We start from the raw sequence: 26,279 nt of genomic DNA on the forward strand, positions 1-26,279 counted from the left end.
TGCTTGCAAATGACTGCCAGTAGAGGTCTCTCTGTCATTAAGCTTTCAGCATTTTATATTCTTTTTTTCTAAGCATTTCAAATTATTCTATTGGGCAGGGGCAATCTCGACGAATTCAGGTTGAAGTGAGATCTGTACAGGAATCTGGGACCCTGCCACTGATGGAGGAATCAATATTATCTGTTGGCATTGGCTGTGTTCAAATAAAACATGTCAAGTCACAAAAAGTACCTGAAAATTACCAGGTGAGAGTCTGAATATTTCCTGTCCACTATGGCCAAAAGCATAAAGTGATGTCCTGAGTTTGTTGCAGTTGGAGCCAACTCAATTCATTTCAAGTTTTAGTTTGGTTTTGGGGAATATTTTTAAAATCTACTTCTTAAACTTATAAAGCAATGTCAAGAAGAATTGTCAGAATTGCTTTGATGGTGGTTTTAGGGATTATTCAGGATAGTTTATAAACCTCTGTCTTTCAGAAGGTGTTGTGGAAGGGCTTCCTGTTAATCAAAAATAATCTTCCATGGCACAAAAAATTTGTAAGACCACCTTCTGTGTCTGGTTTATTTTGGGTTTTGTTCCTAGCCTTTTAAAAGCAGCACAGCTTTAACACACCATTCAAAGAAGAAAAGGAAATGCCTGGTTTCTAAAAATCACTAGAGTTTGTCCAGTAGATTTTACTTATAATATTAGATACAGCAGGAATTTTAAGTAAGTATTCAATTTAAAATAAATCAATGGAACATATATTCAAATAGTGTTGAGTTACGAATGTTAGAATTATGTGAGCCGGTTGTTGGCCCATAGTGTATGTTGGCCAGTTTTTTGACAACCTCAGAAGCACTGCATCTCATCTTAAGCTGCAAGTCTATTGATCTGTTTTCAGTGATTGTCTTTTGGCAATACTCCTATCAGTTTTTAGCGCAGTTTGACTTTTTCCCCCAACAGCTAAATTAAAATTTAGTTACTCCTCTGACTTTGAAAGCCAAAATCTGGTGCAACAGAACAAGAAAGCCTCCAGACTTGTTTGATTTGCTGCCCTGCTTGAGACAGGGCCAACTAAATGTCAGATAGCTTTTGGGACATCTCCCAGCTTTTCATAATGTTTACCCTGTTGACAGAGTATGATTCAGTCTTGTGTCTGCTCCCCTTTTTTGCTTAATCAGTGTTGTTTTTCCATGTGAGGTCTGAAGTAGTTGGGTTTTTTGTTGTCTCCTAACCTTAGCAATCTCTTGCCCCTTGTGTGTCAGGGGCACAAAAAAAGGGGGCATTTTTTCCACCTTGCAGAATTCTCACTTTTCAGCAACATCCTAGGCAGATTGCTTTTATTCCTCATTATGCTTCTGCTAGCAACTCTGCCTGCGGGCTTTCTAGCTGCGTTTCCATCACAGCAGTCCCCAATACCCATGTCCTGCAGAGCATGTAAACTGTTGTTTCTCTCCTGCTCCTGAATGGAGCAAGTTTCTTAAGAGACTCTTCTCTCCTGAGACAGAATGACTGATTCTTGCAAATTTTACTTGAAAGCTATTACACAGCGGCAGCATATGCATGCACCTTTCAGCCTGTTTCCCAAGGGGACAGGTCCCAGGTTGAGCATCCTGTCTGTCTCACCCTGTTTCTTCCCCAGTGAATTTATCTGTTGACCAGTTTCAACTGTATACAGCAGAGCTGGCAATCCACAAATTACTACGTTCTTTCAAGAAGAAAGATTTAAGCCCTGCTCAGGAGAGAGAGACCAGTGAGTTGTGTCTGATGTTGATAACCCACATGGGAAAGGGCTGTTGAAAAACCATGTGTTATCAGTCCAGTTGCTCACAATAGCCTTCTGACTTGAGCACCTGGATTTTTAGTCCCCTTATTAACATTTCTCTATTTCAAACAAATCAGTATCTATGGAATGTGAAAGATTTTTCTGAAGACCTTGAACTGAGAAAATGCCTCTTCTATATGGCTTTTTAATTTTAGCTTAGCTAAGAGTGTGCTTTCATTATTAAGGTACAAAAGTAGACTCCAGTGGCTTGTTATTACTTAAATAGATAAGTAATAACTTGGGGAGGGTTGGAGTCTTCATTGCTTTTCCATTCACTGTGCAGGAGTGGCAGTTGTGCTTATATTCATTGCAAGTGGCTCTGCTTGTGATGAATGTTGAGAATGAAAGGTGGTGTTTCCCATCAGAAAATAATGAAAATCAAAATGTCAGAGGTCTACATTGTGACTCCTGGTGTGGTAGACAGAGTTATTCGAACTCCCTAACAATTGGCTTAGACGTTTACAATTTTTCTCCTCTAAATGCTACAGCAAGCTTACCTCAAATCCTTTATGCCAGACTTTGATTGTTATTTTTTTCAGTGCTTGCTGTAACATTCATACTTAAGTCTTACAGGTAAAACAGCACATTTTTCTTTGCTGTCCAGATTCAGCAGATCTCAAGTTGTCTCGCTATAACTCCTATTTTTTCTTAGGGCAATTTAAGCATTCAAGTTGTTTCCAATTAAGAAGACTTCTAATAGCTGTATTTCTGTGAAATTTTTCCATTGTAATTGTTGGATTATTCTAGTTTGCGTTTAGATGAGCTGAAAGCAGCAAATCTTTGGGATGTCAATGTGTTTTAATTCTATGATTATACACCACTGCTAAGCTCAGACTTTTATGTAAGACTGCCAATATTGTTTAAAACAGTTGCACCTTTTGCTTTCAATGTATTTCCTGCTATTAAAAATATTTTAATGGTATGGTGTTGCATGTTTTGGCCTAGGAAGAAGATGATGAAATGGACAGTTATCAGGTAAAAAAAAATCTGAATTCTCTCTTTTTACAAACTCAGACACTTTCAGATTAAAACATGTTAGAGGAGGATTGGCTTTTATCTTTGCTGCGCTGGTTGGATATGCTGATGGATAAGCTGAGAGCCCGTATTCTGAAGAGACTAAAAACTTAAGAATTGCATAGATTGTTATGCTGCAATGCCATATGGTGGATTAGAGAGGTGAAAGGGAAAGAACAAGGTGCCTTAATGTGTATTTCCAAAACAAGATCCAATTGCTTTTTGGTTTTGGTGTTTTGGGGGAAGGAGTCTTCCTTCTTGACAAACTATGGTTAGACCAACATTGTCCTCATTAAGAACAAGAATAGGCATGGCAGCATTGAGAAACACAGTCAAAATACTTCATGCTGTTTCATATTATGAATGTGCTATGTGTATGAGAGCTGGAGTCTACTGCACTGTGATCAACCCTTGGGCAAGCAAGGGGGATTCTGTGCCTGGAGCCCTAAGACAGCAGCAATAAAACTACTGAAATCAGCACATTATTTCTTTGTATATAATGTCACAGTTACATGAGCCTTAACGGGGAACCAATGAGGTACAATATCTGTGATGTATTTTTCATCTTCTTGTGAATAACTTTAACAAAAGCAGATCATCATCATTACAAATCTCAAAATCGTATAATGTGAGCAACCAGAGATTTAGTTTTCATGTTCTCTGATAGATTCCAGCATACTTGTAGGGGTCTGTGGCTGAGTAATACAACTGTAGTTTATAGTCTTGCACCCACCCATTTTTCTTGACAAAGTATTTGTTGTAGTTTGATGTGGAATGAATCTGAACTGCTGTTGCCATAAAAGAGGCTTGCCTGAAGGCATCCCAGAGCTGATAGCGCATCTTTGTGGCACCCAACATGCTACATGTAGAGTATCATTCATCATTTCTGAGCACTTCTACATCAAAGACAAATGAACTGAATGTTCTTAAGGGTATTGAGGTGGATTTTTTGAAGGACATGAGCACTTAGAAAAAAATATTTTGCAAGGCTTAGTTGCAAATGCCATAACTTGGGACAGTGGCATGATGTGGGGCAGGGATGGATTTGTAGTATGAGGTTGCTAAACAGAGTGTGAATGGTGAGTCACGGATAAGGGCTGGGGTTTTCAGCCTTGCCACAAGGTAGTGGTTAGGGAGTTCTAGAATAGTTTGGGGGCAAAGATGGTGTATAAAGGGAAGTGTGTTCAGCTGATAACAGCCAGAGGAGGAGATGCCTTTAGGCTGGCAAGCAAAAATACTTCAAATAGATGTGGAAAGTTCAGGGTTTGGACCTGTGAAGAAAGGCTAAGAGAACTGGGGTTATTTAGCCTCAAGGAGAAGAAAAGACTTAGGCGGGATCTTGTCAATGTACGTAAATGGGAGGGGGTAAAGACAACAGACCCACGCTTTTTTGAGTGGTATCCAGTGAACAGACAACTGGACATAGCCCTGAGCAAGCTGCTGTGGTTGACCCTGCTTTGGGTGCAGACCAGGGTTGGACTGGACAGTCTCCAGAGGTCACTTCCAACCTCAGCTATTCTGTGTTTCTGTTTAAGTTGTCCTGTGCAACAGAAAATAGAGAAGAGCCAAGTGATTTGCAGGAGGTCTGCTCTGTCTGTCTTAGATGCTTTTGGATACGGTATGAGCAGAAGGGTTGAGGAGACGTGTAAACCACAAATAGGAAACCTTGGCTTTTCTGGGTCAATATTTAACATGACTGCTTTCCTCTTTACAGGACAGGGATTTGGAGAGGCTCCGTCGGAAATGGCTGTGTGCCTTAACAAAGCGTCAGGAGTATCTTGATCAGCAATTGCAAAAACTCGTTGGGAAGCCTGGTAAGCAAAATACTATTAACCTTAACAGTAGCGATAGTTTGAGAGAGACATGCACACACTTCTTATCTTAATATATTGTAAAATTTAGAAAAGAAGTTAATGGAGAGTTTAATCTCAGAACTCACCATTGATTTACTTTCAGCAAAAGTTAGAGAAGTCTATATAAAACTGTTTGTTGTTCTGGTATACTGCGTGTTTCTTCTGTATGCACTGAATTTCTGAGCAGAGTGAGATTTATTTTGTTACGGGTGATAGAAGATCATCAACACGTGATAAAGGCCCTGAGTAAGAAATGCACTCTATTGTCCTGACTGACATCCTGCTTCTCCAGATAAAACAGAAGATGATGCAGACCGGGAGGCACAGCTTTTAGAGATGAGGCTAACACTCACTGAAGAAAGGAATGCTGTAATGGTTCCTTCTGCTGGCAGTGGGATCCCTGGAGCTCCAGCGGAGTGGTATGAACATACATTGCCATGTGCAAGAATAAATGTAAAAATGATGCATGGTCTGTTCCTGGCTTGGCTTGTTGCCATTTTTTGATTTCCTTCATCTGGCCTCTGTACACTGTATGAGCAAAGTTGTTAAAATAGGCCTCTTGCTTAAATTATTTTGTTAGGCTGTGTATCTGAAATCCAGAAATGCTATTTAGTAAACGATACTATTATTGATCCGAGTGTAATTATGACCTTCTAAAAAAACAGAATCAATATTTATTACCACTGCACTTACCATTTAAAAAAATTAGCTAATATGTTAATTACCTAGTTCATTCACTTAAAAGGCTGCTCCGTCATAATAAAACTGCATCTACATGAGCATTTTGTTGCACTCCTGGTTTGAGCTTAGTCAGTTTAAGCAGCAAGTGTTCCATGTAACTTTCTAGACATTAAAAATAGTAAACTACTCTAGACTGAGATTGCCGTACCATAGCAGCTGTGAGTAACAACTGCAGATAAGGAAGCAAGGTTGTTTCACTTCAAACCTCTTGTCTTCAGTTGCTCTCAACTTTCTGCAGTTTTTTCCTGAGCAAACCTCTAACAGCATTTATTGATGGAATTCAGTGTCACGGAGTTTTAAGCTGAAGTTCATTAAAGCTAGTACTTCTGAAACATAAAAATTGCAAATTCTTGTTGGAAGCATGTCAACTTTCACATCAAAGTGTTTGACTAGGTTTGAAAACAGTGGAGCTGCAGGAAACTTCCTTGAGAAAAAAATCTCTTTTGAACATGTTTGCACCAGCAGAAATGTTTACTATAATTCAAGCACTTTACTTACTACATAAGACTTTAGCCTGCTCTTGTTCACCAGGTCCAAGCCCTTTTTTTACAACTAAGATTGTAACAAGTAGTCTTAAAGTCTTTCGTGCTTCATGTTACATTTTTAGTACCATATTAGTGTTGTGTGGCTTAAAATTGCTAGGCCACAGAATATTTCATTTCATAACCAAACAAAACACCACCTATGTTACCCCTTTTTCCGTGATATGAAAGATGCCTTAAATGGCAGCTTTGACTCTTAAATATGTGTGTTTCGTAAGAAAGAGGAATAACTGTGCAGTGTGGCAGCATCAATGGTAGTTGAAAAACTTTGACAATGGATTTTCTGATTCTCACTCTGCTGTCTTCACTGCCATCACTAATGCAGAGTGGTTTGCATTTAATAAATGTGTGTGTCAGCATAAATAAACTTGATTTTGCTATTAGCATTTTGGAGGGGGAAAAGATTTCTGAAAGCAGAGGTCAGAGAACATAATTCTAAGATAGCTGGTATAAAAGAAATACCAATTGAGTTGAGTCTTGGAGTCTGCAACAGTAAATTAAAATAAAGCTGTTTGCCAAGGTTATCAATGGTCTGGCTTAAAATTGCAGTTGTACTGAATGTAATGTACTGTGGGCTTGTATCTCATAAGGTATGTGTGCTGGGTAAATCTGCGTTACTTTAAATGCCACCATTGTCCCTGTCGTGCATTTTAGGACTCCTGTGCCTGGTATGGAAACCCACATTCCTGTTATTTTCCTTGACTTGAATGGTAAGTGGTTCTTAAAATGACAGAGTACTTCGGAGCTAACTTTGTACTACCAATGACATTGTAGCATTTAAGCAAGCTGATAAAATGAAGAAATGCCTGGAATGGCAGGTAGATTAATTTGAGAGTGCTCATTTTTCACTGGAACATACTGTTTAATGTTTCAAAATACACGGCATTGTGTATGGAAGAACCATAGGTTTTAATAATCTCAGTGTTTTGCAGATGTTTAATAAGTAAAATAGAAACAGTAAAATGAATACACCTCAGGGAGTGAATGGCAAAAGGCAGAGTAAAGGCAAAATTGTTGTTGGGAACATTCTTTCTGAGGTCTCACGAGGATACAGCACTGATGCTATATCCTATAATTTCTTTACTGATGGCTTAAAAGAAAATGTGAAGTTACTGGTAATAACCTGCATTATCAAAATCCCATGGGATTATAAGATGAAGTTAGTTTTACAGAGTGTGATCCTATGTGTTTCCTTAAACAACGTATGTTTCAGTACATCCAAATAGAAAATCCAATTCAAACAGTGTGTTTATCAGATACTTCTGTTAAAGATGGGAAATGGTAGCCAAGAAAGTGGCAAGCCTACAGTAGTCTAGGGGGCCAACAGTGCCTCATCAGTTGAACAAATCCTTGTTAAGATGTTTAGATGAGCATTAACACTTGGGTTAGAAGCACCAGGTGCAGGTGGGGAGGTGTTTGCTGCAGTGCTGTTTACATTTATGGCTTGTTCGCCTAAAAAAGCACATTGGCATATCAAATGACTTCAGAGAGGAGCTAGTTAATAATTAATTCATGGTGAGGGACTCGAGCCAGGACAGGTTGAGCTTCTTCTCAAAAAACAGATGAAGGGTTTGTTTAATCATGATCTGAAAGTACAGTATTTTTACTTGTTCAACCAGTAGCTTATCTTTATTTTAAAAAACCCACACCACCTAACTAATGCTGAATGAGCAATGTACTTAGTGTGATTGATCAGTAGTGGTGAAAATACACCTGTGGGCCAGGAGGCGATGTTTGCAACGGGAGGAGCCTCCTGTACAATAGAAGACTTCATAAAGCACTCTTGAGTCTGTGTCCCCAAATCTTTGTGCATGCTTTCTGTATAGAAATGGGACTCTTCAGAGTGAAACAATGCAGGGAGCTTTTCTTTTTTAGGTAGAGTGTAAGTACTCAAGCTGGGGAGTTAAGTGATGTAAATGTGATTTCATGACTTTCTGGATGTTTTTAAAAAGGATAATTGCTTTGTGCCTCCTCACCTGCATTCACTTTTGTTTCTAGCTGATGACTTCAGTTCTCAGGATAACCTTGATGACCCAGAAGCGGGTGGATGGGACGCTACTCTTGTTGCAGAAGAGGAGGAGGAATTCTTTGAACTGCAGATTGTGAAGCATCATGATAGCGAGGTAAGCAGAGATGCAGACCAGTATATTTAGTTTAGAAGTCTTCTAATTGTTCTCTCTATATATTCAGATATAAAAATAATGCTTCAAAGATGGCATACAAAGGATACAACACTTTTTTCTTATATGACTGACTTTGTGTGTTCAAGGATATTTGCTAGTATAACCATGATTTGGAAAATAGTAAGGATCTTCCTTCATCTGTATCCAAGCATTACAAAAGCTTGAGATTGAGTTGTGTTTAAAAATAAACCCCCTGAATAAGTTGGAATACTGAAGTCCCCAGCTGAAGAACTAAGTGATCTCAACTGTTCCTGCAGTTAACATACTTGCCTCTGCATTGTTACTTTCATTACACTCAATTTTGGCACATAACTCATAGCTTTACAACTTTACAATTGCTGGTTTATAATTTTTGCTATTAAGTTTAGAATCTGTGATTTATTTTTTTTATCTTAAAGTTTTGCTCCTTACTCTGAAACTTATGTCTTTTTATATTTTTAGAAGAGCTTTATTCCTGATGGCTTTGGTAGATTTTTTTTGTTCTGTTTTGTTTTTAAAGCCTGGAAAGATGTCTACCAGGCCGTTTTTCTTATGGCTTGAAGATAAACCGTTTACAGCTTCAGTAACACATTTTAAAACATTCAAGAAGAGAAATTCCAGGTTTTGCTGTATACTGCTAGAAATGTTTCAGCAAAGTTATTTCTCAAATACAGATGGGAGAGTTTGTGTGTGATGGAAGATATTCACTGCAATCTCTGTTGCTTTCTGGTTTATTTTAATAAATTAGGCCAAATAATCCTGTAGTTCTGCATATTTTATAATTTATTTGCAGTGATCCTGAGTATTCAAAGATCTTTTTTCAAGAGGAAATGTTCCAGACTTCGAGCAAGTTGGCATTTTTAATCCCAGCGTCTTCATTTGGCAAACTAATCTTGATTTTTAAATGGCCTTTTCTAAAGTGTAGGGATTTTTCTTCACAGGGAGTGAAATGGAGAAGCTGACTCTCAAAATTTATGTATTATGTATTTTTGTTAATTATGCTTAATTAATTACAGTTAATTATACACCTAATTATGCTTATTAGAGGATACATTTTTTTCCTTTGCAGGTGAAAGCAGAAGCCTCATGGGATTCCACAGTCCACGACTGTATCCAGCTCAGTAAAGGAACAGCAGCAGATGAAAGAGTTTACCTTATTGTGAGAGCCACTGTCCAGCTCAGCCATCCTGCAGAAATGCAATTAGTGTTACGCAAGCGCATTTGTGTTAATGTGTATGGCAGACAGGTATATCTTTTCTAATCCTTCACATTTTTGCTCTGCCCCACATTTATCACTGCTTGAAGAGGGGAAGGCTATGATTTGTGCAATATGCTGCTGCTGTGACTTATTTTCTTACATCTACCTTCATCTCTGCCTGAATGGAAGTACCATATCAATGGCACACACAGAGACTTGAAGCTGCCAAGTAATTTTCATAGTATCTTTTGTATTGCATATGATAATGCAGCTTTTTTGTAAAGGCTCAATGGCATCCAATTATGACAGATTTGGTATTATTTGTATTAACTACTAAGTGCTTTATCCCCAGTCACTGGAAAAAGTAGGAAGAGTTAACTTCTTGTGAGCTTGGAGTTCATGTTTTGCAAAAACTGTGCATCAGGAGAAACTTGTGTGTTTTCCTGCTCCTATAAGATGGTCACACATTGCTGCTAACCATTTCTACTTATGCATCCAGATATTTAGAGATAAATTAGCAATAGTTGGAGCAGAGGTCCTCTTAATGTAATTTGTCAAAGTTAATCACTCTTGGTCTTTTATGTTTTCCAATTGTCTTGTGCTCTTGTGATAATGTGTAGATTAGAGCAGGATGTTTGACAAATGGAAAGCAGAAGACTGTCATTCCATTTGCAGCGTCATGTCCTACAAAATATTTAATTCTTGAGAAAGATGGTGAGGAAGAGTTTGTTCAGTGTCGTCTCGGAAGCCAGCTTCCCCTAGCAGTGATAATGACAAAGCAGAAAACCCGAATTGTTATTCTGTTTGCACATCTGTAGCTAAAATCTAAAGCCAGAGCAGAAGAGGTGTGGTCACACCCTGAAACCCTGTAGGCAACTCTAAACTGCTTTCAGTGCTAGGATTAGAACTACAGTTCTTGGTGCTTTGATCAGGCAAAAGCTTTTTCTCGGAAAGGGAGCAGTGAATTTGTTGTCATATAGAATGGAAGAGTGCATTCAATAGGTAAATTGAGCATGCCAGTAATTACAATTGTATTAAGTCTTCATCAATTCTGTTTTCTACGGATTTAGTCACTGATGTGTTTTACTTTTACTCGACACAGAATCTTTGGCTTTCTTGCTAGTTTTCTAAAAATCCTCATCAATAACCTTTCCTGGCTATTCATCTCAGCAGCATCTTTGAATGACTCATCTCTGCATTAATTCAACAGTCCAGTTCTTAACCCTGCAAGGCGCCAAGTCAGCATAAACAATGACCATGCCCCCTTAAATCATTCTTCATAACGATCTCTTTGGTCAAGAATTTAATGTCTGTACTTGTCAGTATTCAAGACAAGTCACCTAGGGCTCTAGTAAAAAAAAGCAACCCCTCACCTTTAGAGCTAGCAAATGCTTTGTGTGCTGGTTAAGCAGTCACCTTGCAAAGAAGGAAGTTAATTCTATCCTTTCTCTGTATCTAAAATACAGAAAAGCAAATTATTTGTCTCCAGGTTAAAATATTTGACTCTTACATATTGGCTAGCCTTTTGGGTTTGGACTTCTTTCATTGTAAACTATATTTACATCAGTTGAAATATGTTAGAATATGTTTTCCTTGAAGAAAAAAATATCTTTTTTTCTTCCCCTCCACACAGGGTTTTGCACAGAGTTTCCTCCGAAGAATGTCCCACCGAAGTTCCATTCCTGGCTGTGGTGTCACTTTTGAGATAGTCTCAAATATTCCAGAGGTGAATAAGAAATCAGACTATCTGAAACTGGCTAAGAGACTCTAACTCTGTGATTTTTCCCCTTATTTTGAGCATGCTAGCTCTTGCTGCTGCAAGCATAAACTATGGGGTTTATAAAAGATTATCAAGCGTATTCCTTTACATGCTGTGACTTAGCAGCAACCTAGCTCTTATCAGTGTCACTGTGTATTTTGTTGAGTGAGCATCTATTTGCTCAGGTCCTTGAAGAAACATTTTAAAGAGAGAGAAAAAGGAGGAGTAAAGATGGGTGGGTGAAGTGCCTCATGTAGGGTGCATGAGAATATGTAAAAAGGAACGAAGTGGCTTTTTCTAAGTAACGTTTTTATGCAACTCTTGATTCCTGAGCATGTTCATAGTTAGATGCTAATCCTTTCCTTCCAAACAGATGCTCTATCAGAGCACTTGTAAAAAGCATTAACACATGAAGAGCCGAAAGTCTGATTGCTGCCTGACTCTGCCTTTTATGTTCTGCTGTATTTAGCAGTCTGTGTTGAAACATTTCTCAGGCAATGGTCTATTTTTTTTCTTGCAAATCACTTGAAATTTTGTTTTCCTCACAGGATAGGTAATGCCCCAAGCATGTTTGAGCACTAATTAATTACAAAATATCTGAATGCAGCCTTTTGTTAATCAATAGCAATGTCTTACTGTGAAACTCTCAAAAAAACCCCAACAAACAAAACCCGAACCCAAACCAAAAAACAATAACCACGTGTAGCTTGAGCAGTCTGTGACTGTGCTAGGAGCACATCCGAATCTGCCCCTGAGCTTAAGGGCAAACAATGTTGGCTCTGTGCTGTGTGTTCTAAAAATGTTTTTTCTTCAGGAGAAGATGATGTGGGAGACTTTTCTTTTATTTTAAAAGGATGTAATTTCTTCTCCTCTCCCCAGGATGCTCAAGGAGCTGAGGAGCGGGAGGCACTAGCCCGAATGGCAGCAAACGTTGAAGATGCAGCTTCAGCTGACTCTGAAGCCTATATTGAGAAGTACCTGAGGAGTGTGCTGGCTGTGGAGAACATTCTCACCTTGGATCGTCTGCGCCAGGTCTGTTTTTAAGGCTGTAGTCGACAGCAGAGAATATGCTTCCCAAGAACAATGTATGGCAATGCAGATGTTCTTGTAAGTGCATACAATGGCTAACAAACCAACCGCTTCAGTGCATACCTCAGCCTTCCAAAGTGTGCACATGGCAGACATCCAAAGGAGCAATGCAGCTGTCTTTACAGAGATGTGCTCGCTCAACTACCTGCAATATGGATGGATGGGGCTGGGAGCTTTACGTTAAATGTGCTGTTATGGGATGCTGGGTTTGTTTTTAAGACTGTGCATTGCTAATTATGGTTCAGAAAAAAGTAGTTGTGTGGCATTTCTTTTGCTTTCTGAAGCTTGGGCTTTAGCTAATAGTTCCCAAAGCTGCTACTAGATTTCTAGAGTTCTGGTCATTTTGCCCATATTCTATCTTGAAGTAACCAAACCCATTCTGTCAATAAAGACGACATTGGTTGGATTAATCTCAAGTACTGTAACTTGATCTGTTTACCAGGAACAATACAGGAGAGAAAAACATTCACTGAAAATTGTTGTGATATAAATTATGCAAGCACAAAAGAAAGTTATGCAAAACAAGCTAGAGTATGTGCCTGCCCACTATAAATTAATGGTGAAGTGTGATGCACTCTAAGTATTGAAACCAAGTTTCCTGTCATATATAATTAGTTTAAAGGATTAAAAGAAGAGCTCAGCTAGGAAAGGGAGTCTTACTTTTCGCATCTGTAACAGTCATCTCCTACAATCAGAACTAGCCGTAAAATCTTACGTGTGCCAATCAGCAAAATACTAGATATTGAAGTTTATCTACTCTTACGCTTCTATCCATGTTACGTGCAAGTTTTAGATTATAGTAGACCTTGCAGACAGGAGCCTATGCAATCAGGCAGTTTAGAAACATTTTTCTTGTATAGACAAAACTATCCTGGGATTATTGGAGCTTAGATTCTTGCAAAACATGCATATTTTCAATTTTGCTTCTCTATGATTGGCAGGAAGTTGCTGTAAAAGAGCAGCTGATGGGAAAAGGAAAACTCTATCGCAGGAGCCTGAGCTCTCCCAATGTGAATCGGGTGAGTATTCCATGCTGGCATCAGCAGCATATTGAGGGCAGCAGGTCCAGTCCTTCAGTTGCAGGTTCCTGTGATGCCAGAGTCATGGAATATAGCAATAAATTTCCTTTTGTTTGACCCTTCTATTTGTCTGTGCTGTTTGTGAGCATGTAAATTGCTAAGTGAAGACAAAATCTCCACATATTCATGCTTTCATCATACAGGCTGGTATGCTTGAAAGCACCCATAAATCCAGACTATCTGAAAAAACAACGTAAAAAGAACTTGTGGTGGTGTGGGTTTTTTTCTGAACACTGGAGGTTTTTTTCATTTATCTATCTAGTTGAAAATTATTTTTTCTCTTTTTCTTTACAAGATTTGAAAGCAAGTTACAAGTATTTACTGATCTTAAACTTTCTAACAGCATTGTGCATAAGAAAAATGAGGTTTCTGTTGTCCAAAATTTGGAAGGAAATCCTTTGACAGAACTAGTATTCAAACTTGTCAAATCAAATGCTCCTTCCAGGTCAATAATCAGGATTTCACCTTTCATCTCTTGGATTTCAGTTCTGTTTTAACCACAAAACTGTTTCTTCTTACCCTTCCTTATGTTTGTCAAGAGGCATATTGTATTAGTTGTTCGAGTTTTTGTTAGGAAATAACTCTGCTTGTCTTAATTATTTCAGCTTTCTGGAAGCCGCCAAGATTTAGCACCCCCTTATAACCTGAGCAGTAACCGGGTAAGTGTCTGCAGGTCTCCTGGGAAATCTGTAGGAAAAAAGTAGCTACAGTGACTACGCTATCCCAGTTACAGGGGCATAAGTGGGAAACATCTGTAAAAGATGGGGCACATGCTTGTGTCCTTGGGACTGTTCCTAGGGCATACCTAGCTTTGGATGTGCTACACTAGACCTCTCTGGGAAAGTTCCCAGGCCTTCGTCAGTCAAATAGTCCTAGCTGCCAGCTGCTGTGGGATGTGTCACGGCAGACCCAAGTTGAGCAGATGGGATTAAACATAGCCATCCCTCACGTTTTTCTCAGTGTCCAGCTTCAGAGCTCTTCCAAAGCTTTCACCTGAGTGGACGCAAACCTTTGGGTAAGGGACAAATTTGGGTTCATGTGTAAGTTCAGGTCCACCTCTAGGACAGAATAGAGGCCTATGAAGAGAGTCCCTGACCTTCAGAGAGAAACCAGCAGTCATAAGCTTATGGTGGGTGATATTTCAGCCCATTACACTCCTTAAAAACAACAGTATAGATCAAAAGTAATTCTTTAAAAAGTGAAAGATTAAATTTAAACTTATTTTCCAAATCCTAGATAAACTAGAAGGTCTTATCCTGATAGATATTCTGCCCAGCAAGCGTGTAGTCATTTTAAAAGGCAGAATCTAGTGGTGACAAGGCATTTTAATGCATAATGCAGTTGCACGGAATAATAGAATTTTGATGTAGTGCTCTAGCATTGGTTGCTAAATCTGCTACATCTGATCCATGTAGAGAATGCTAAAATATGTGCAGGTGATAAAGTGCTTATAGCAACTTCTGTTTGGAGAGAGCTGTGGGATGTTTCAATATTGTAGGTTTTTAAAGCAAAAATTAAAGACCAGAGTTCTTAATGATTTGTTTTTCTTCTCCCTTCCCCTCAATGATTTCTCTCATTGCATGTTTCAGAGTCCAAAGGTCCCAGCAGAGGTAATGCATTAGGTCCACCTAATGAGTGGGATAATAATTTTATCTCACTATAAAGTTTATTTTGCTCACTTACACGCTTTTACTTCCTGCTTTGAAGATGCTGCTGGTGGTGTCTCATTTGCATAGTACACAGCAAACAAGTTTTTCCATTGAAAAGCCTGTCATTAATGCAGTGTGAAACTGGTACAAATGAGAGAAGTTTCTCCTTCTTGGATGTATCTTATGGTTTGTTACAGAGCTATAGCTATTTAATGCCATTTCTTACAGTTCTTTGGACAGGTTGAAGTTATTTCAGAAATGGCCCCATCTCAGCTTAAAAAAAAAAAAAAAAGACACGAAAGCAAACAAATATATGCCAGTCATGTATATTAGCCTTGAGATGAAATACACTTTGAGTTTCTTCCAAATCTTTCTCAGGCTTTATGGCTTCAGATAGTTCAGTGTTAACAACTCTTGATTTCTAAGAAGGAATAATTTTAAATTAGTACTGGGCCAATGGAAAACATATGCATCCTTGCTATCACGTTAACCCTCTCGGAGGAATGACTGTTTCTCCCCTTAGTTGTACCAAGCTCTGCTTAATCAGAGTTAATTGGTAGTGGTTTGCATGGGGTTTTGCAGCTCTTCACCATGATTGATGTATCCGCTGGCAAACACACTGTACTACTGTAAAAAATGGACCTGCGGTTATGTAGCTTACCTCCTTGCTTGCAGCGTGCTTCGTTTCAAGGCACTTGTTGCTCAGGACATGACAGGGTGCAAACTGCCCCATTAGAAATTTCTGGGTTTAAATGGATCTCTGGTTCAGTTTCCATAGGGAGACAAATGAAAGCATTTGTAATAACCGTGAAACGTTAAACAAATGTTTAAATGTTCCTATAGCACACAGACGTTGTAAAGCACACTTTAGTGATATCAGTCCTATCTATTTTAGCATAAAGGATCTGAGAATGCCTTGATGTGGGGAGTTTCAAATAAGTTAGGTGTCTTTGTCACTTGCAGAGAAATTTAATGAGTAAGAAGTCTTCTCCAGTAGTCATAAATCGTTATTTTATCAGGAATTTGGTTTTGTTTACAAGTGACTATAATAAGCTAATCTCAAACAAATGGTTTATTCTGTCATAAGAAGTATCAGTCACAGGATAGTAACAGCATCCTGAATTGGGTGCAGAACTATCTGTCAAGCCTGCATACTTTAATATTAGTGGAAGCTGCTGACATATTTCAGAATACTCCTCTCTTTAACGTTCATTTCATTAATTCATGTTTCTCTCTAATTTTAACAGTATTATTCCTTGCATTCCTGCTGTCTTTACCATGGATTTTTAGTTTTGTGGAAAGGGCTGTCAAGTCTCATTCGTCTATGTAAAGCACCATTCATACTGGTAACGTTATGAATGTGAATGTTGCTTCATTCTTCATCACTGTGATACCCAAGACTCATTCCCCTGTAAACAAGAATATTAGACAAGTTGGAATAAGCAATAAAGATGGTATTGGTGCAAATAAAACAGGCAGATCAGAAGTTTCCAGAATTAGGACCCAGATTCATCTTGCAGCCATAGTTGGATCTTTGTTACTACAAATGTGGTTTGGTGGTCACACCCCCATAAAGAGCTAGAAAAGCCCTTCTCCAGGACTGGAGCAGAAGTGTGGGTTTGGCACATTCTGGAAAAGCATTAAAGAATATCTCTGTGTACTGATACCACCAAGAGCTTCCAAAGAGCAGGATGACTCTCACACTGAGGTATGCATTCATGTGAAATATTTACGTCACCTTTGGGATATTTTGTAATAATAACTTACAAGATTAAGCTACCTAACTGGCCGAGAGGGCAAGGAGATGTTTTCTAAATTTACTTCAGAAGATACTTACAGATATCTCGTATTAGGTTAACAGGACTACATTTGGTCTGACCTCTAAGTTATATCTGCTTGCTTAAATGAGAAGACGCCAATTTTTGCTCCTGTTACCCCTACATATATGGTTACAGGAGAGTGAGATGCATTTTATTTCAACTTGCACATCAGCATGTGTCAGATGATACATGAGTATAGTCTGTTAGTGGTGATCTAAGATACGGAGCTGGTTTTTTGAGTTCCAGGGTGCTTGCATTAGAAGGTTAACAATTCAGTTGACTCTAAACTGGATGAATTAGACGCACAAAGAATGGAAGGCACCTCTGCCTTGTGTTTACAGGTCTTCTTCAGACTATAATCACATTCTGATGAAAAATTTCATGAGTTGTTCTTAAAAGACCTTTGCACAATAGCCATTCTGTCTTTGACAGTCATGCTTCCTTTCCCAAAGGTCCAGTAGTTTGTAGCTCAAAAGCCTTGTATCCAAAAATGAAGTAAGACAAGATTGTGCCACTTAACCTTCAGGTTTTACCAGGAACCAGAGTTTTTTCAGCAAAATGGTACCATGTAGATCAATTTGAATAATCTCGCTGTTCATGAGAACAAGTGCCTTTTGTCCTAGCTGTATGCTTGTATTTAAGTGCTACATGGTCACCTTTTCCTAAGCCTTTTCTGAACTGCTAAAATAATAAAACACAAGAACTATTCATTTCTCTTACCCAGTGGCTGCATTGTAATGGTCTGTCGAGTTCAAGAAAAGAATTGTTGTCAGGTAAAGCCTACAGATGACTTAGGTAGTGATCACCCATATTTACTCTAAAGATTTTGTGCATGTCGGTGCTGACCTGAAATAAATTCCCCGGTGTTTTTCGTGGAGGATGTGTGAAAGAAGGGAAGGCAGAGGAGAAGGAGAAGGCATTACAGAAATAAACCACTTTATAAACAGCTCTGTATCAAAATATATCAAGGGACATGCATTCTTCTGGTGGCTATTTTTGATTTGTTAAATTAAGTCACTTGACCTCTGTTTGGTCACTTGGCAGAGACCAAATATATTCAGAAAATGATGACTCCTCTGGGCAAATGATTTACAAGCTTCCTTCCTTTCTCTCACCACCCTTCTTGATAGAGGAAAGATTCACAGCACTTAAATAATACCAATTGCTTAGACTTTAAGTGTTTCAGTTAGTGAATGCACAAAGCAATCATGTGAGAGTGCTGTATAACATGCATATGAGAAACTTAGGAACTTCATCAAGTTAATATAGTTAATAATTCTTCTGGTTTTTTTCTTTGTGAGATTGAGATGGGTTATCTTTCAATCCGGCTTAGTAAAATCAATCATTTGTGAACTACCTCTGCACATTCTTCGTGCAACAGTTGACCCTTTCAGTTGTCTCCAGTGTTTTCTTTTGCAAATGTTTCTCTCTTGCCCTGATTTGCCTACTTTTTAATGGTTTGCTGTCATCTCAGAATTGAGGCTCACATTACCCCTAAAAAAATCTGACCTTCAGTCTAAAATGATGATCTTTCTGCTCTCTCCAAAGCAATCATTATTTAAAAACCCAACATGCCTTAAGTGCACGACCGGACAAATCCTTTTCTCAAGTGCATATTCTTGTTTTCAGGACCTTCATTTTATTCAACCTGGCAAAATATCTAAAATTATATGGAAAAGGTAGTCACCCATAATATCAAGGCTGAAGCAAGATTTCCTGAAGATGCTAAGAAAAAAGTCTTTTCATAAGGAAAAAGGCACTAAACTCTGCCATTCTTTTTGTGCAAGTTTAATATTCTGAGACTGTTTTGTTCTGTTTCTCACCTACTTCAGTTTTGTCCATCATTTTCCAAACAGGTCTAGAAAGTCAAGATACTTGCCTGAAGCCCTGAAGCTATTTTTTGTTGAAACAGTCAATGAACAGCACTTTTACTCAAGAAATCATGATTCAGAAAATTATTCAGTTGTTCTTTACCTCCGTTGAGTCGGTGTTCTAGTAAGCTAGTAAGCTTTCCCATAATAGTCTTTGTTTCTTATGCCTCTGTGGTCTCTGGAAGCACTTAGAGTTGGCCTACAGATAGAAAATTATTAAGACATGTCACCTTTATCCATTTGTCTTTAGTAAGTGGATCATTATCCTGAGATCCAAAAGTAACGCTAAAAACTTTATGTCCTCCAAAAAAGGAGCCTTCAGATGCTTTGCCCTCCTCTCCCATAGTTCTCTTTCTTAACCAAATGCCAACATATACCAGGCTGATGGCAGACCAGACCAGAAGGCAACAAAACCAAAATGTATTTCAAGATTCTTTGAGTCCTGTGACGACTTCCCACCAGTCATCTTTTTTTTTTTCTTAAAAAAAAATAAATATCAAAACTCGTTCAGCACCGCTGTGCTGGTGCATCCAAAGAATACTGAGTTACACTGAGTATTTTCCGCATCTGAATAAGCTATGAACTTGTTTCATGTTTTGACTCTTCTCCTGCAAACTAACCCACCAGTGGGAGCCAGAGAAGGAGACTTGAGGAAACATTTCACATCCCAAAGGGGAAGACAGTTTAAGCATAGTCTGAAGTCACTGGCTGTTTCCATGCTGGCTTTCAATATCTGCTGCAGCGTGTGAAACGATCACAATAGCAGGATAAGAACACGGTCTCTGAAGCAGTATTTTGAATGGATATAAATGGGGCAAGACTACATGTGGTAAGGCCCCCTAAAAAAAACCTGTACTAGTTGAAACACAAGACTGCCAAAGCCTGAATAAGAGTTTCTGGGGAGCAAAACGACAATGTTTCATAGAAGCATTTTGTGGAAAGAATTTGCCAGACATAGGCATGACTTTTTGGTGTATGTAAGACACAAAGGAGTTGCAGGTCAAAAATAATGCTTAAGTCGGGGGTTAAGGTATGGGTAGAACAGCTCTATCATCCATGCTGATAGAGCAGGAAGCCTTCAAGAAGGTCTTAAACACTGAAGTCCTCAAAAATACAAGACTAAACAAGCCCCCGCTTGTCTCAGCCTGGGTTATATCAGTTTTGACATTCAGGATGGCTGCCTGCAGTGAACTCGGACATCCATTAGTCTCCAGGTGTCCCAAATGTTACTTCACAGAAACAGCACCTCTTTTATCTGCATCCGTTAATAGAGGCGTTAGCTAGCAGAGGTCTGAAGACGGGTGCTGCTCTGCAAAAGTGCGAGTTACTTGCTATTCAAAGCAGGGAAGCTTCTATGGGACTAACTTATAGATCCAAATGGAAACGATTTTTGCTCTGGGCTGCTCAGTGTGACCTTCAACCCATTGGAGAAATCTATTCCTCCTATCCTGGCTTATTTATTATTTGTGAAACATTCATGACTTCAAGTTACAGTTAAGATTAGTTTAGCTGCCTGTCATTTTTCTGTTCAAGGTCGGATTATTTTCTTGCATCCAACACTACGAAGCTTCTTGAAAAGGCACATTTCCCCCCCTCTTCCTCCAGGAAAAATACATGAAACTTGTGGTCTGGGATGTAGCAGGTCTGTCCATCCCTGGGGACTTCTTTCTAGTGTGTCCACAGTACCGTCTCGTTGTGAAAGTATTTATGTCTTGTAAAAGAAGAAGCAAGATTCAGGTACATGTACAATATAATCCAGACAGGTACAGATACTGCACCAACCATAGCACAACTCTTTACCAGAAGTGGGATCAGACTGTGGGTTGTATTGGGATTGGTTTGACTGCACCGTCCTGTCTTTGCAACCTCTATTTCTGGAAAGGTGAAACTTTGCAACTTGTAGTCCTGAGGGCACTCTGCCACCCCAGCAGGACAGCACTTTTCCACAAGACATTGAGACTTCTTGTAGCATTTGAGACCAGATTCTTTTGACCCATAGATTTAAATAGATACTGAATTGCCTTAAGGTCTCCTATAAATTAAGTAAATTAGCACCATCCAGCTTTATTAGAGCCTGCTCTTCAGCAGGGCGAAGGGACTGCTCTGACAGCACTGCAGGTGTGCCTGTAGCAGCAGTTTGCAGGACAACCACCTGCATTTCAGTGCCTGCCTTTTGGTTCTGCACGTCTAACGTGGTGCTCGGTTTGGCGAAGCACTAATGCTGTCTTGTAACCACATGAAACTTTCAGCAGAGACACTTTCTGCCCAGTCACTTAGTGTAATTGTAGGCAAATCTGTAAATGATTTTACGTATCAAGATGACAGAGTTAAGAAAAAATGATTTGGCCCTGTAGATTCTTGATGCTTGTGCACTGGTGTGAAAGACTAGCTTGGAGATTCTCTTTGCTAGCCAACAGACTTTGGTGTTGAGCTGGTTTCTGAGCCATGAGGTTGAGATGAAAGATGGAATACCACAGTGGACCTTTGTAAAAGCAAGAGAAATCGCACCCCACATGCAGGTTGGTGTGTACCTCCCTTGGAATCCATGTGAAAACCCAGCTAGAGAATCCTGGAAAGGCAGATGGCCTAGCACTTTCTCAGTCACTCTTTCTTCCCATTCATCTACACTCAGGCTCTTGCAGATCTGAAAATCATATTTAATCTTCACTAACCATGTCAAAACTCTAACCTGTCTTTACTTAATCTTTTTCTTGGCTCCTGGTATCCGCAGCTTGTTGTTGTGTATTCCATCTCTCTCTTTTTCCAAGCTGTTTAAAAAATTGCAATACTACAGTTGCTTCCTTGTGATCCGATCAGCTCATCCATTCTCGGACCCTGGGCACTAATGTCCAGCCGTTAGGTCTAAGGTCTGATTTCTTTTCTTGTTCAGAGCTCTGTCTGTCCTCATCCCTTCCTTCTGACACTCTACATCCAGACTTCACTCGCGACCGCTTCCCGAGTTAGATAAACAAAATATTTATGAATTTGGGGCAGACAGTACTATTTTACTTCCACTTGGTTGTAATGTACTCAACTTCCAAAACACACCTGCATAATTGAGTGAAATATTATAGCTTTGAGGTCTGTAAGTAGACTTTTTCTGTGCCTTGATGCTGAGGGTGCTTATCTTTGCAGGACTGGGTGTTTCAAATAAAAGTGCCTCTGGGGAAGGGTCTTTCCTCAGCTTTATGCGTTCTGAACTTTGCAAAGGGGCCGTGCAGGCTGATGTGGTATGTAAGTATTGCTGTACTCTTGCTGGTGTGCTGACCTTGAAAAATACAACTATTTTTTTCCTCCAGGGCCGATGGGAGAGTCAGCAAGATGTATCCCAAGGTGCCACAAATTCCAGTAGAGGCATTAGTCCATCTCGTACCTCTCTGCCAGGCTCTGGGCAGCAGAACCACTCACCTGACCCGGGTAAGGTCTTTCCTAAAGCTAAGACAACTTTCCTAAAAGATGGAATGAAATTGCTACAGCTGAATGTCAGATAAAGCTGAGCTGCTTTCAGAGGCACAGAGAAATTTCTTCTCCAGAGCCATGTCCATGCAGTTCTCTCTCTGGGAACATTTAGCATTGTGGCTAAGCTACTCGGACTCTAAGCAACTCTGACTAGCCTTTCCTTTAGACCTGGTATTAGTTCTGTGAAGAGGCAAATGCCACATGTTTACAGTTGTCTGAAGATGCGCTCTTTTATCTCAGTTCAGTTTCTAAAGCCAAAAGCTAGCTGGGCTCAGAACTTGCTGTTACATGAGTAAAACAGCAAAGACAGTAAGGCTACTAATGTTTCAGAAAGTAAGCAGCGCTGGAATTGGATGGATATTTTGCAGCCTAATATATAATTGAAATATATAGTAATAATGTTTATATTACTGCCTAGGTTTTCTCAAGGGGGAGTAGTGTAGAAAAATGGCAGTATGAGTAAGGAGGGTTGAATTCCCCTAACATTTTTTTTCTTTTTCTTAACTTGGATCTTCTCATCTTTTACTCCTAGTAAGTTTTGTAATTATCATTAAAATTGTGTGTTGTATGGACATCCTTTTTCGATTTTGCTTCTTGGTTTGCTTGTTTGGTTTTTTTTCTGCTTCTGCAAGTTACAAAGCATTTTATGTTTCGAATTGCACAGAATGAGCTTTTTCACATCATGCGATGAAAAAACATTTCTATATACTGGGGCCACAGACTTAAGACCTACCCAGATTTGTATGTCCCTTTCAAGGGAGGAGCAAGCACTCAATGCTTTTCTTTGGCTAATGCTTTGAGCACTGGAAGATGTCATCTTAAATTAAAATGTTAAGTTTTGTAATATATTCTTTTAGGGGTGTTTGGGTTGGTTTGGGCTTTTTTGTTTTCTTTTGCCCAAAGCATAACTGTTCTCATTTTTTAATTTTTCCAACAGGTATTGGTAGCCTTGCTGCTTCCTACCTGAATCCTGTGAAGTCCTTTGTGCCTCAGATGCCAAAGCTGCTGAAGTCTCTCTTTCCTGTTAGAGATGAGAAAAAGGGCAGGCAGACCTCTCCCCTTGCACAGCAGGTAAAAAAATTAAATCAAATAGGCTATGCAGTAATATTGGTGAGTGCTCTTAGACTTGCTGGCAAAGTGCTATTTCATATGTTGTTGCAGTGCAAACCAAGCTTTTAGTCATAGTAAAGCTTTGTGATGCATTTCTCCTGCATTCTGTCCAGAGATAGTGGTGCTGTTTAAACTTATTGATACACTCAGCCCACTTGGCTTTTTAGAAATGCCAAGTACACTACCAGCGTGATTTATAGTAATACCGCTTGCAGCAACAATAGTAAAATTTATGAAGTGCACTTAGTGTTTGTGTATTGCCAAGTGGAAAATGTAATTCTATTTTTAATTTGTTATTTCATATACCATTCCCTCCTGCCCCTCACCACAGCTCATGTCACCTTTTGCCATCTTCTGCTGTGTACTTTGGACAGTTGCTTTTGTTCGTTCTCTTATCTATTCCATGTGTCAGAAAAGCATTTGATTTTCTTCTTTTTTTGGATGCTGTGCTGCACAATTCCACCTGCTCCAGATGTGGTTTCTGTGATCTGACCAGTAGCTAATGCATGGTCAAGCAGACTAGAAAAAGCTACTGTCTTTTAACAAAAACACATGAAATTCAGAATCCATTATAAATAATAATATCTCCTTTATTTGAGAGGCTGTACTCAATAGTATAAGTCTGGAAGATTTAACAAACTGTTACAAAGATAAATCTGGAGCCAGATTTCACTTGTTAAAGTTTGTGCAAGTCCTTTCTGTCCATGCTTTGTTAACCATCCAGCTAACTCTGCTGTCACCTTGTTCACTTCTCTGGAGTTCTGGAAGTACATTACCTGTTAACTTAGACTTTCTTCACCTCTTGATGTTTTAAATGTTATAAAGGATGTCTTTCTCAAAACAAAGCAAAGCAAACCCTAAAATCCCCAAGAAACTGTTAATTGTGTTGGGATCCATTCTGTTCTGTTGTTTGCTACAACTAAACTTGCTGTTACAAGAATGTCCCAGGACTACAGGAAGTTGTTTTGTCATTGCAGAAGTAGAAATAAATAAATAGAGCAAAAATAAATGCACTAGCACTTAGATATTTTTTAAAGTAACTTATGACAGGCATAGCACACAAAAAAATAAGGCACATATGAAATATTTTTAATCTGACTGTAGTTTTCTTTACAAAGTAATTAGAGGAGCAGATTTTACTCCCATATCTAATATAATGCTTTACATTTTCACGTTGCCTTTTGCTTACAACAAACAGCCTTAGTGTTGAGACAGGAATCATATAAACTTAATCATCTATGAAATTTGGAGAATGAAAATTAAGACAGTGGCTTTCTTTAAAGGTATTTGGGTATTGAAAGATGCAAATAGGTGCTCTTTGCAATTGCAGTGAGAGCCTTTCACAACTTCTTGAATTCTTACTGAATCAATGAGAGCTGAGATTAGCAATGAAGCCTAATTTCCTGCCTCTAGTCTAACCACCTGTTCCCACTCCTTCCTACTGTTCGAGATCAGTCTTGTATTATTTGTCTTGAAGTCAGTTTTTAAACTACAAAGACAGCTATTTAAAGAGATTTTAATTTGTATTATGGATTAGTATGGAAACTCAAGTAATCAGCACCTCAAGCCCTGGGGTCCGTTCTGGCCCCTCACTCCCAGACAGAGCTTGGGGGGCCGGAGCATGTCCAGAGCCGGGCAGGGGCTGGGGCACCAGTCTGATGGGGGGGCTGGGGGGTCAGCCTGGAGAGGAGGGGGCTCAGGGGGGACCCGATCGCTCCCTACAGCTGCCTGGGAGGGGGCTGCAGCCAGGGGGGTCGGTCTCTGCTCCCAGGTCACAAGCGACAGGGCAAGGGGGAACGGCCTCAGGCTGCACCAGGGCAGGTTTAGGTTGGAGATTGGGAAACATTTCTTCACCGAAAGGGTGTCCAGCACTGGGACAGGCTGCTCAGGGAGGGGGGGGAGTCACCATCCCAGGAGGGATTTAAAAGACGTGTAGATGTGACGCTCAGTGATATGGGTTAGTGGTGGACTTGGCAGTGCTGGGTTTGTGGGTGGACTTGATGCTCACCAAGGTCTTTTTCATTCTAAATGATTCTATGAACAGAACAGCTTTTAATAGGAGGGGACATGCTATTTCTGCTTTGTTTTTTAAAAATAAAAGCTAATACATAAACGGGAGCATGTGATGTTGTAATGCTTGGTTGCATTGGAGAACAACCTGGTTTTCCATGACCATTGAATCTGTATAATAAAATGAAATCTTAAAATTCCTTGCTACTTTTAGTTTTGCAATGGAACAAGTCAATTGTATTACAAATACACCTCACTGGTTTGAGAGGTTTGTAGATATTCTTTGCAACTCTATCAGTAAGGAAACAGGGTTTCTTCACTCCTGTTAGCAATCACAGTGCACAGAAGAGAGAGCAAAAATTGAAAGAACAGTTACAGAATTATCTACAGCTGCTCCTGTGCAGCACAAATAATAAATACGTGCTGCTATAGCAAGACTGGCTTTAAGATCATAAATATCATGTCTCGTAATCTTTCTTCCTGTTTCTTTATAATGGCCTGATGATGCAAATGTGGCCAGAAGAATTTAGATGGTGGCGGTGATGAATGGCTATTGTACTTGGTGGGTGATGGGACTGCGATGGGGGTCACTGTTTGGCAATCGGCTTTAACACCTTATCACTAACCTGCCAGAGCAAGACAGCAAGCTAGTAATTCTTCCATAACTGTAGTAAACTGTGCAATGGAGAGGACACAAAAAATGATATTTCTGAGTCTCAGAAAATACAGAACAATGCATCTTAGTTCTGTGGAAGAAAAAAAAAAAAGGAAAAGAAAAACTTTGATACAGTGGTAGGGGACATAAATGAATGTGCAAGGTCAGAGTAGGTGGTAAACTACAAAAAGTGTAAGGGGGAGGTGAAGGCAAAAGGATTTTTCAGCTGTAACTGCAAAGGAATCTGACCCCTAACTGGGAACTGATGGACTTCTGTTGCTGTAAACAACAAATTAGGAGAGCTAGGTTCACGAATAGAAATTACTAAAGGAATGCTTTACAAAGCAAATGGCAAGATCTAAATCATCCTTTCCTGGCTGAAAGCAAATGAGCAAATACATAACAACAGGGTTTTGAACATAAATACCAAAAAGCTAAGTGGATCAGTTTATTACTTACTC

The 26,279-nt window shown here is 39.3% G+C and overlaps 1 protein-coding gene across 5 annotated transcripts in view; it reads left to right on the forward strand.

The window, feature by feature from the left end:
* KIF13B (kinesin family member 13B) overlaps window positions 1–26,279 on the forward strand; it is a 133,139-nt gene that overhangs the window by 89,333 nt on the left and 17,527 nt on the right. For 3 of the 5 annotated variants that reach the window (XM_056343117.1, XM_056343121.1, XM_056343118.1), the window contains exons 25-38: window positions 99–245; window positions 2,753–2,782; window positions 4,536–4,635; window positions 4,967–5,093; window positions 6,612–6,667; window positions 7,956–8,080; window positions 9,189–9,365; window positions 10,951–11,043; window positions 11,956–12,108; window positions 13,107–13,184; window positions 13,850–13,903; window positions 14,834–14,854; window positions 21,884–22,001; window positions 22,981–23,114. In XM_056343117.1, coding sequence (XP_056199092.1) covers window positions 99–245; window positions 2,753–2,782; window positions 4,536–4,635; window positions 4,967–5,093; window positions 6,612–6,667; window positions 7,956–8,080; window positions 9,189–9,365; window positions 10,951–11,043; window positions 11,956–12,108; window positions 13,107–13,184; window positions 13,850–13,903; window positions 14,834–14,854; window positions 21,884–22,001; window positions 22,981–23,114 — 1,413 coding nt within the window. The remainder of the gene's footprint in view (window positions 1–98; window positions 246–2,752; window positions 2,783–4,535; window positions 4,636–4,966; window positions 5,094–6,611; window positions 6,668–7,955; window positions 8,081–9,188; window positions 9,366–10,950; window positions 11,044–11,955; window positions 12,109–13,106; window positions 13,185–13,849; window positions 13,904–14,833; window positions 14,855–21,883; window positions 22,002–22,980; window positions 23,115–26,279) is intronic. The other 2 variants (XM_056343119.1, XM_056343120.1) reach the window with 1 other exon arrangement.

Source organism: Falco biarmicus, chromosome 6, assembly GCF_023638135.1.
Source record: "Falco biarmicus isolate bFalBia1 chromosome 6, bFalBia1.pri, whole genome shotgun sequence".
In the NCBI taxonomy this organism is placed as follows: domain Eukaryota; kingdom Metazoa; phylum Chordata; class Aves; order Falconiformes; family Falconidae; genus Falco; species Falco biarmicus.